General features: G+C 41.4%; 1 protein-coding gene across 2 annotated transcripts in view; it reads right to left on the bottom strand.

Moving 5' to 3' along the window:
- Positions 1–561: 561 nt before the first annotated feature.
- Positions 562–12,187, bottom strand: part of LOC126176751 (cholinesterase-like) — a 90,911-nt gene continuing 79,285 nt past the window's right edge. For both annotated transcript variants that reach the window (XM_049923918.1, XM_049923919.1), the window contains one exon: positions 562–1,004. In XM_049923918.1, coding sequence (XP_049779875.1) covers positions 800–1,004 — 205 coding nt within the window. In that variant the 3' untranslated portion in view covers positions 562–799. The remainder of the gene's footprint in view (positions 1,005–12,187) is intronic.

The following is a 12,187-nucleotide window of genomic DNA, read 5'->3' as shown; positions in this document are numbered from 1 at the left end:
ATGTGTTTAGAACTACGAGGGCAAGTGATGTTGATTAATGGCATCAGCTGCTCAATTGCTGAACGGATTTTTATCCGCCACCATCCTCAAAGCCTAAACAATGAACGGACCAGGGGTCGATTTAACGTTCTCTCAATTTTGAGCCACTGCGGCCTGACAGCCACCGATCCAAAGCTGACTCTGGGTCGCACACGGGACAGCTCCTCCTGACTGCAATTACGAGAGCAGAGGCGCCGCCGCCTGACACAGCACTTAGACAGTTCAGTGTGCTGCTACCGAGGTCGTTGCCGAGCCATAGAGATGGAAAGCGCTGACTCCGACGTACGGTTTCCAGTCCGTCTCAGGCAGAGGTTTACTGCCGCTCGCCTCCTGTGGGCGCTGTGTCTGCTCTTGTCCAATTTAAAAGCCAATAAATTATTTGCTGCCGCTTGCTGTATTCATATTCTGCAACCACTCTCCACCCCGACCAAAGAACCACTAGTCCACACCCAGCCTCCACCTCTATAGTACACTATAGGAAAGCAGGTAGTACTTAGACATTTAACTTAGATTCTATATTACTTTTCGAAGTTAAATAAATGTATTTCTTAATTCTCTTAATAATTACAGTGATTGACGTTTGGAAGTTCTTCGTAACGATCAGTTTTCATCATGTCGATGATAAATGGGACCCATAGACAATTTCATGGTTAGTCTATTGGCGTTCCGGTGGGGTTATGAACCGAGATGTACTCCTGCATTTTACGAACTCCTCTCACAAATCACTTGACGCGGTTGGGAACTCCAGTGAATGTTACCACTACATATCGCCATAAAACGATACATTCGTATTATCTAAGAGATCGTCTGCGTAGGGGAGTAGCGCAAGATTCTTGTTCCAGAACTCCATCCTCTCTGCGTCCTTATCATAGGCAAGTGTGAAGTTGGTCTGCATCAGTAAGTAGCTGCGGTTTGTGTTGTCGTACGGCTCCCACACCACAGGGTCTGCCTCTGGGGTCGGATTACTGAAAACAAAAGACAAAGCTGATGTTGACTCGGTCTAGATCGAAGAGGATATTAAATTTTACAAATTTTAATTCATTTCTTCTGATTCAGTCGATATCGTAGATAAACGAGAGACTTAAATGTCTCAGGGAAAAATATAAGATGTAAAAAAATTACTAGTAAAAATTTCATTTCAATTTTATCTGTTGACACTAAATTACTGTTAATTATTTGCGTCTTTTCATCTCTGACGCCTGCTACACTCAGTGTTCTTAGTACTATGTGTTATGTATTCCTATCATAGCCCCTGTCTGTAGACTTCAGGGAATTACTTCTGGGTATCGTAACACAAGTGCCACCAACCTGTACTCTCCTCTAATAAAGATTTTAAATGCACTTGTTTCCAATATACGTTATCTGAGTACTTAATTCCCATCGTTTTCCTAACATGATAACCGTAACACTCGTACTTTACTTTCAGGCAGTCAAATATTCCACGTATTATACGTGCACTCACTGAAATATCTCTCAGAAGGTGCGGTGATGACAGGGGAAACTCCCAACGCAGCCCGCTCAGATTTACTGGTAAGAGGGCCCAGTGGATAGCCCTTAAAAAACTGAACAGAGATCAAGCATGAAACCGGGAAGAAGGTATAATGAGCTATGAAAAAATAAAAAATATAAACCGTTGAACGGTCCAAGGATAAGAAGTGCAGCAACATAGAGCACATAGAGCATCCCGGCAGAGCGACCGCATCGTGGTAGAATGGTCAAACTTCATTCGTGCCAATATATATATTATGAAAAAATGCAAAATATAAACAGTGAACGGTGCAAGGATATATATATATATATATATATATATATATATATATATATATATATATATATATATATATATATATATAGGCACGAAGGAAGTTTGAACACGGCTCGCCCGCTTGACAATATAACACCGTGACCATTCTACCACGATGCGGTCGCTCTTCCGGGCTGCTCTATATTGCTGCACTTCTTATCCTTGCAACGTTCAATGTTTATATTTTGCATTTTTTCATAGTTCATCACACCTTCTTTCTGTTTTTATGCTTGATCTGTGTTCGGATTCTGACGGGATATCCACTGGGCCCTCTTATATATGTATTGAAATTTGTGTATGTGTCGTGGTGTAACATCCGCCTGCAACAGTGAGGTGTAAGGAAGCGACTTAAAATGAAGTTCATTCTGCAGAAGCACTCTATTAGCAGCCGAAAGGATGTGGCTTTCGAACAGGAACCACAAACATTTGATGACAACGCGACAAGTTAAGCGAATCCTCCGTTGGAAAACACGTCTGGTGTGTCACACATGGCATTAGTGACAGTAGGTATGTCATATATTAGGAGTCTCTTAACGTCGTACCTAATTTGTACCCCTCGTAAGTGAGTGAGGTGTGACTCCTTGCCCGATATAGGTGTTTGTATGAATGTGAATGTAATTACTTCCAAGAAATGATGAAAACATAATAGTTTGTCACATAAGCAACAAATGAATGCAACAGTTTTACAATCACACAGTTTCTTTATGCTCTTTCAGAACATACGTTTTTAACCTTTTGAAGTTGCGTTTGGTTTTGGTAGCTTTGACTGTTGAATTCCTTTGTTGTAACATAGTTCACTCCTGTTTATTTGTTGTTTTCATTTCTATGAGACGTCTATGTGGTTTCTCGCCTGTTCTCACTATTTATCACGTTTACTTCCGACGGTAACGTATTCTTACCACATGACTCATATTCTACAACCAGTGTATAGTATGACGACTAACAAGCCTACAAAAAGGGAACAAACATTTCCATGACGGACGGACAGTTCATAATGTTGTGAAAAAATAAAATAAAAGGCGCGAGGGAATTCTGAACACAGCCTGTCCGCTTCACAGTCCAACACGGTGACCATTTAATCACGTCTCTGGGCAGTTCATTTCCGCTCAATATTCCTAAATTTCTAAACTTGGACCTTCCACTGTTTCTGTTTTGTATTTTTTCACACTTCAGCACACCTTCTTCCTGTTTTCATGCGTGATCTGTGTTCAGTTTTTGACAGGCTATCTAGAGGCCCATCTTACCACTGAATCGGAGACGGATGTGATGGGGAGTTTCCTTGTAAGAATATTGCGCAAACGGTTGTCAAATGTATGATATTTTTTGTGGTAAAAATGTCACACGTTTGACAACTGGTTGCGTAGCATTCTCAGTGCCAATTGAAGAGACAGATGTACGTTGGTTTCACAACAGATAATCTCAGAAGTTTGTTGTTGTTGCTGTTGTTGTTGTGGTCTTAAATGCGAAGACTGGTTTGACGCAGTTCTCAACGCTACTGTATCTTGAGCAAGCCTTTTTGTCTCCAGATAACTGCTGAACCTGCTTACTTGCTCTCTTGATATCCCTCTGCAATTCCCCCCCCCCCCCCTCCCCCCCATTTCCCTTCAATATTAAACTGAAGATTTCCTGATGTCTCAGAATGAGTCATACTAAACAGTCTCTTCTTTTCATCAAATTATGCCACACATTATTGCCCCAATTCTATTCAATACCTCCTCATTAGTAGTGAGAACTACCCAGCTAATCTTCAGCATTCTTCTGTAGCATCACATCATTTCCAAAGCTTCTATTCTCTTTTTGTCTGATCTACTTTTCCTCCATGTTTTACTTCCATACAAGAATACATTCCAAATATCTTCGAAAACTGCAATTTATATCGACGTTAACAAATTTCTCTTCTTCAGAAACACGTTTCTTGCCATTGCCAATCCACATTTGACATACTCTCTACTTTGATCATTATCAGTTATTTTGCCGCCCAAACAGCAAAAATCATCTCATACTTTCATTGTCCCATTTCCTAGTTTAGTTCCCGCAGCACCGCCTGATTTAATTCAACTACCTTCAAATACCGTTGTTTTGCTTTTGTTAATGTTCATCTTATATCTTCCTTCCGAGATACTGTCTACTGCACGCAACTGCACTTCTAAATCCTTTACTGTTTGACAAAATTACAATGTCATTAGCAAACATCTGAGTTCTTACTTATTCTACTTGAACTTTAACTCCTCCTTCACATTTTTCTTTTGCTTCCTTTACTGCTTGTTCTATGTACGGTCTGAATAACATTGGGCATAGACTACAGCTCTGTCTCTCTCCCTCTCTCTCTCTCTTTCAATCACCTCTTCCCTTTCATGCCCTTCGACTCTTATAATTGGCATCTGGTTTCTTTTAGTTGCCGCATTTTATCCCTTCTATTTTCTGAATTTCAAAGAGTGTATTCCATTCAACATTGTCAAAAGTTTTCCATAAAAGCTATGAACACAGTTTTGCCTTCCTTTAACCTTTCTTCTAAGTTAAGTCATAAAGTCTGCACTCCCTCGTATGTTACAGCATTGTCTATTTATCTATTGGAACCTCTGCTGGCAAACTGATCTTCCCCGAGGTTGGCTCTGCCAGTCTTTTCCATTCTTCTGTAAATTATTTGTGTTAGCATTTTGCAACCATGAATTATTAAGCTGATATTTCGGTAATATTCACACCCGTCAGCACCACCAGGTGGAATAGTTTTGTCATGGCTGGCTCTACAAACGATATTAGTTCTGAGCAAATTACGTCTGACCAGGGGTCTTGTTTCAGCTTAGATCTTTTACTTCTCTGTCATATTATTCTCACAGTATCGTACCTCCCATCTCATGTTCATCTATTTCCTATTACCTTCGCATAATATTGCCTTCAAGTTCATTTCGACAAACTGCAGGGACGGATTCCTGAGTTGCAATCAAGGAAAAAAGGTCCTATGACCATATGGCAGGAAGTGCATCGTTGTCGTTGTAGATGACGTTAATGAATGAGTTCGTCCGACTACATGTCATGCGTTCCTTGTAAGTTACATGCTGTGTGAGTGACGAAGCGTACCGAAAGCAGCAGTATGGTCCGGTTTTCACGTCGGCAACAAGCCGAGATGGTGTTTTTGTACGGCCAGGCAGATGGAAACGATCGAGAGGTAGCACCAAAACAAGTACCCTCACAGACACAAACCACACCAAACAACATTTCCAGCCCTTTTTGAGCGTTTGTGTGATCACGGGTCCTTTGCAGACAGATGATCCTGCAGGAAGGGGACGGATTTGGAGGACCAGATTGTACAGGACATTGAGGCGAGCCCTAGTACAAGCTCCAGACAAGTGGCACGCCAACATGGTGTAAGCCGAAATATGATTATGTGCAGCCGTGTGTACTGCATCCCATGGAGGCCACTTTGAACATCTATTGAGACTGTGTTCCCGGACGATTTTTTGTTGTCACAGGCACACTGTCCATTTCCATGTTAATAGGACATTTTTTCCTCCATTTCCAGTCAGAAATCCTTCGCTGCACTTCATCGGTTTTATCAATGTTCACGCATTACCTTTCCCTGGTACAAGTTCCCATCTTAGCTCTCGATATTCACATAGCTGTTTCTCTTTCCTCCAAAGGCCTCTTTAATCTTCCCATAGGCAGTATCTGTCTCTTCACTATTTATGCATGCTTCTGTAGTCCCGCGTTGCTCCTCTAGGCACTCCTGCTTAGCCAATTGGCCCTTTCAGTCAATCTCATTTCACACCTGCTTCATTTGCAGTTTTATATTTTCTCCTTTTATCAGTTAAACTCAATATCTCCTGTGATATCCAAGGATTTCTAATGGGCCTTGTCTGTTTATCTACTTGAACCTCTGCTGCCTTTACTATTTCATCTCTTAAAGTTTGTCACATGTCTTCTACTGTATACCACTCTCCTGTTTCAGTCAGTCGTTGCCTAACGCTCTCTTTGAAACTCTCAACAATCTCTTGTTCTTATAATTTATCCAGGTCCCATTGTGGCGTTTATGCTACATCTCCTCCTACATTTCATTATCTTTTTACTGCTACATTTTTTTCATTCAGCATGGGAAGATTTACTGTAAGGTAGAAGCGTACACTTCACGTCACGTAACAGATGGTCAAAGAGCTTGAGACCGGTGCTGGAACCTTACAGACAACAGGGACTCGCCTGGAAGGCTTTGTTCAGAAGGGCATCACTATCAGCATTTTCAATATTAATATGCACATCCAACTGTTCTTGTGACGCTACTTGCACTGATAGCAGTAACTTTCAAACTTCACGTAACAAGAAACAGAAATTCAAGTTGATGTTGAGACTTGATAGTCACAGATGCAACAACTGACCTAAGGCAGCATGCGTCCACTAGTTAAGATAGCTCACCAGGAATCTATGGTCGGTTTCCGGGCAGGCAGCTCGTACTTTAATGTCTCGAATGCGATTTCTAGTAAAAACTAATTGAATCGTTAGAAGCTGCTTCGAAGAACATTTTTGTGATATCGTGTGAACTGTGAGATCGTGTGAAGCACTTTTTGTGACTTTTAGAGTGTTCTACAAACAAAACGTATCCAAAAACAAGTATTGACAGCAGAATGGCTCTCAGAAATTTTTTCTTTATATCGTTGTCATACAAATTGAAATAAAAATCAAGTGGCCTCCTAAATTCCGTAATTTTTAATTATTTAGTGGCACTGAATTCTTTCCGATTTGCCAGTTTGTAATGCACTGTTTCCTGCATTCACACTGAAGCGTGCGGCCTGCGAAGAAGAAACTAATTGGGATGACGTCTACATGACAAGATGTAAGCGAGTTGCATTCAGGTGTGCTACGGAAAATGAGCGCTGGTATTACTTGCTGAAATTCATCTTGTTAGATACTGGCACATCTTTTGGGTGGGAAGTGTTATAATCAGGAACCCAGAATGAAGCATATGAGGGTTAAAATTTGAGTTTGCCGTGTGACTGCTAACATTAAGAAAGTTGGAGGGGTTAATTAATCCACTTTGCATTTTTCCTATTACCACCAGGAACGTTACACCGTCTCCTTAATTTCCTACATTTTTGCAAATTCTTCAGTTTTATTCTACAATTAATAATTAATAAACTGTGATCAGAGTCCACATCTGCGCCTGGAAATGTCTTTTGGCACCGAAGTCTCTTTCTTGTTAATATATAATCATTATGAAACCGTCCAATGTCTGCACGTCTCTTCAACGTACACGATCTACCTTACGATTCTTATTCCGGTAGTCAAGAGGTAGCGTCTTCCATTAGTAATCAAAACGTTCTCGGCCCCGGGTTCGAACCTCGCCACTACTTAAATTTTGAATAAAAATCATTGATAATGGCGGCCAAAGACTACCGGTGTAAGAAGTATCATGATGACTTTCCATTGGAAAAAGACTCCGGACTAGCCCCCTATTCGGATGTCTGAGACGGGGTGCCGAGGTGGAGGTGACCATGAGAAACAGAATGAATAATCTACGAAAGGATAACGTTCTACGAGTCGGCATGTAGCATTTCAGAAGTTTGAAAGCGGTAGGCTAGCTAGAAGTTCATAAAAGGGAAATGCTACGGCTCTGTCTAGATATAGTGAGGGTCAGTGAAATGAAATGGAAAGAAAACAAGGATTTCTGATTAGACGAGTAGAGGGTAATATCAACAGCAGCAGAAAATGTTATAATGGGAGCAGGATTCGTTACGAATAGGAAAGTGAGTTCCCGTGAACAGTTCAGTGATATGATTGTTCTCATGAGAATCGACCGCAAACCAACGCCCACAACCGTAGTTTAGGTATACATGCCGATACAGCAGGCACAATATGAAGAGGTAGAGAAAGTATATGAGGATATTGAACGGGCAATTCAGTACGTAAAGAGAGAGAGGAAAATCTAATTGTCATGGGGAATTGGAAAGCAGTTGTAGAGAAAGGTGTAGAAGAAAGGATTACGGGAGAATATGGGTTTGGTAGTAGGAATAAGAGAGGAGAAAGACTAATTTCAGATGTTAATAGCGAATCCTTTGTGCAAGAATCACAAGAGAAAGAGATACACTTGGAAAAGGCCGGGAGATACAGGAGGATTTCAGTCAGATTACACCGGCCTCAAGCAGATATTCCGAAGTCAGATATTGGATTGCAAGGTGTGCCCAGTAGCATATACGGACTCAAATGGTTCAAATGGCTCTGAGCACTATGGGACTTAACTTCTAAGGTCATCAGTCCCCTAGAACTTAGAACTAATTAAACCCAACTAACCTAAGGACATCACACCCATCCATGCCCGAGGCAGGATTCGAACCTGCGACCGCAGCGGTGATGTTGAAATGAGGCTGAAGTTTAGTCAGGTGGAATCAGTGCGCAAAGAAGTGGGGTACGAAAGTACTAAGGATTGATGAGATACCTTTGAAGTTCCCTGAGGCTATACATACCGCGATAATGAGTACATAAGTAGCAGTTCAGTTGAAGAGGAATAGGTATCTCTAAAAAGGGCCACTTCAGATGTTGCAGAGAAAAACGTGGGTACAAGGAAAGAAATGGAGAAGAAACCACGGGTAACAGAGGAAATACTTCAGTTGTCAACGAAAGAAAGACGTACAAAAATGTTCAGGGAAATTCAGCAAAACAGAAATACAAGCCACTTAGGAATGAAATTAATAGGAAGTGTAGGGAAGCTAAGGTGAAATGGGTATATGAAAAACCGTTAAGAAATCGAAAAAGAAATGATTGTCGATGGGACTGACTCAGCACTTAGAAAAGTCAAAACAGCCATAGGCGAAATTAAAAGCAAAGACGGTAACATTAATATGGCAAAAGGAATTCCACTGTTAAATGCAGAGGAGAAAGCGAATAGGTGGAAAGAGTATATTGAGGGTCTCTATGAGGGGGAGGGCTTATCTTATGACGTTATAGAAGAAGAAACAGGAGTCTATAGGGGTGAAATAGTGGATCTAGTGTTAATTCAGAATTTAGAAGAGTTTTGCAGGACTTAAAATCAAATGAGGCACAAGAGATTGATAATATTCCATCGGAATTTCTAAAATCACTGGGCAAAGGGGCAACGAAATGACTGTTCACATTGTTGTGTAGAATATATGAGACTGGCAATATACCATCAGACTTTCGGGAAAATATCGTCTTCACAATTCCCAAGACTGTAAGAACTGAAAAGTGCGAGAATTATCGCACAATTGGACTAACAGCTCATGCATCTAAGTTTCTGACAAGAACAATGCACAGAAGAATGGAACACAAGATTGAGGATCTGTTAGCTTAAGGAAAGATAAAGGCACAAGAGGTTCAGTTCTGAAATTGTGGTTGATAATAAAACCAAGGCTGAAGAAAAATCAAGGCACGTTCATAAGATTTGTCGATTTGGAAAAAGTGTTTGACAGTGCAAAGTGGTGCAGTATGTTCGAAGTTCTGAAAAGAATGTGGGTAAGCTATAGGGGAAGACTGGTAATATACAATATGTACAAGAACCAAGAAAGAACAGTGAGAGAGGAAGACGGAGAACGAAGTGCACAGATGAAAAAGCGTGTAAGACAGGGATGAAGTCTTTTGCTTCTGCTATTCAAACTGTACGTCGATGAAGCAATGACGGAAATAAAAGAAAGACTGAAAAGTGGGATTAACCCAAGGCGAAAGATTCGCTGATATTGCTATCCTGAGTGAAAGTGAACAAGAAGTAAGCGATCTGTTGAATGGGAAGAGTAGTCTATTGAGTACAGAATATGGACTGAGAGTACATCGAAGAAAGAAGAAAGTAATGGAAAGTAGCACAGATGGCAACAGCGAGAAACTTAACATCAATATTAGTGATCAAGAAGTAGATTAAGCTAATGAATTCTGATGCTTACGGCTACGGCCGACGGAGCACGGAGAACACAAACAGCAGAGTAGGATTGGCTAGAAGAGCATTCCTGGCCAAGAGAAGTCTAGTAGTGTCAAACATCTGTCTTAATTTGAGGAACAAATTTCTGCGAATGTACGTTTGGAGCACAGCATTGCATGGCAGGGAGGTATGGACTGTGGGACAACTGGAAAGGAAGAGAACAGAATCATTTGAGATGTGGTACTATAGACGAATTTTGGAAATTAGGTGGACTGATAAGATAAGAAGTGATGGGTTTCTCCACAGAAGCGGCGAAGAAAGGAATATGTGGGAAACACTGGCAAGATGAAGCGACTGGACGATAGGACATCTCCTAAGACATCGGGCAATAACTTCCTCGTACTAGAGGGAGCAGCAGAGGATAAAAACTGCAGAGGAAGACAGACTGCTCAGAGCCATTTGAACCATTTTGTAATAATACTTAGAAAGTGTGTTTTTTTTTTAACGGAACAGTGCCTATTGACACTAGCAATGTATCCAGTAAATAATTGAGGAAGTGGTTTGTAGGTGCTACTCTGAGATGAAAAGGTTGATACAGGAGAGGATAATAATTTCTTTTAACTCACTTACATTCTTTCAATCTCCTCGTCATTTTCGGAGCTGTTGAGATATGTAATTGTACTAGTTTGTTGGGTGATGGTTTTTTGTCTACAGAGTGAATTACCTAAAACTCGAATATTGCGGAAATGGAAAGTGCTATTGATGTGCAGTTTGCAGTTTCACAAAAAGGATAGGTAGTCAGTGGCTCATATTGGTAGCCAATTAACAGATTGTCATAATACTTAGCCGGCCGGGGCGGCCGAGCTGTTCTAGGCGCTACAGTCTGGAACCGCGCGACCACTACGGTCGTAGGTTCGAATCCTGCCTCGGGCATGGATGTGTGTGATGTCCTTAGGTTAGTTAGGTTTAAGTAGTTCTACGTTCTAGGGAACGTCTTAAGTCCCATAGTGCTCAGAGCCATTTGAACCATTTTGTAATAATACTTAGAAAGTGTGTTTTTTTTTTAACGGAACAATGCCTATTGACACTAGCAAACTAAAACTAGACTAAATTAGAATGTTACTGTCGTTCGTTGCAGAATTCTAGTGAGAGTCTTTTACGAGATATCTTATTTTGAAAAATTTTCGCACCGACCTCATTTGTGCATTTTAACTCGCTTCGTTGCTAGGTACGATGTTACGTTTACTTACAGTGTGCTTGTGTGTCCCTTGAGTGCATTGCGACTTGCTAGTCAGCTAGTGTGTGAGAGTCAAAGCAGTAGCTCTTGAGAGGACGATGGGATTTACCAGTGCAGAAAACGTATGGTCATAGCGTGTGGAGAGTGTTCTAGTACGTTATATGCAGCAAGATATCCCAATAGACGTCAATCATCTCGGCAGTTATTTATCAACCCCTTCAACCTGTTACGTGGTGATGGAAGTGTAACACTTAGACAACGTAACAGAAGGAAACGATTAACGACAGAATAGGGTGAAATTATTCTTCTTGCTACAGTTGCAGTTAGTTCCCGCGGAATATCTGAGGATGTGGTATGAGTCAGGCAAGTGACCTACGGATTCTCCTTCGACATGGGTTGCACCCGATTCACATCAGAGGACCAGTTCAAATGCCTCTGAGCACTATGGGACTTAATATCTGAGGTCATCAGTACCCTAGACTTTAGAACTACTTAAACCTAACTAACCTAAGGAGATCAGACACATCCATGCCCGAGACAGGATTCGAAACTACGACCGTAGCAGTCGCGAATTTCCGGACTGAAGCGCCTAGAACCGCTCGGCCACCTCGGCCGGCAGAGGACCAGTACCTTGGCCAGCCAGTTCCCTGGATTTGACGTCTGTAGACTTTTTTCTGTGGGGAAAGCTGAAAGACACTGTCTACAAGGACATACTAAATACACCCGATGGTATGAATCTACGTATACTTAGATATATCCGTTGAAATGCTAACACGTGTGCAGCTGTCGTTTGATACCAGCCTTGTAAGCTGTCTCGTTACCAGTCAGAATCCACACAACTGGTGTATGCTTTTGTGTTGTTCTTTAGTGTGTATAGTGTGTACCGCCACAGTTAGAGAGCAAGTGCCGGTGTTGGAACAGTGCTGGTGTTGGAACCTTTCAACATACACTATCTTGTAAACAACTCACACTATAATTCTGAAACAAACAGCACTGACATTCTAATTTACTCTACTTCTAGTTTGTTAATGTCAACAGGCATTGTTCCATTAAAAGTGTATGTTTGTACTAAAAAACACTCCTGGAAATGGAAAAAAGAACACATTGACACCGGTGTGTCAGACCCACCATGCTTGCTCCGGACACTGCGAGAGGGCTGTACAAGCAATGATCACACGCACGGCACAGCGGACACACCAGGAACCGCGGTGTTGGCCGTCGAATGGCGCTAGCTGCGCAGCATTTGTGCACCGCC

Source organism: Schistocerca cancellata, chromosome 3, assembly GCF_023864275.1.
Source record: "Schistocerca cancellata isolate TAMUIC-IGC-003103 chromosome 3, iqSchCanc2.1, whole genome shotgun sequence".
NCBI lineage: Eukaryota > Metazoa > Arthropoda > Insecta > Orthoptera > Acrididae > Schistocerca > Schistocerca cancellata.
The sequence above is the reverse complement of the archived record's forward strand: the minus strand, read 5'-3'. Positions and strand labels throughout refer to the sequence as shown.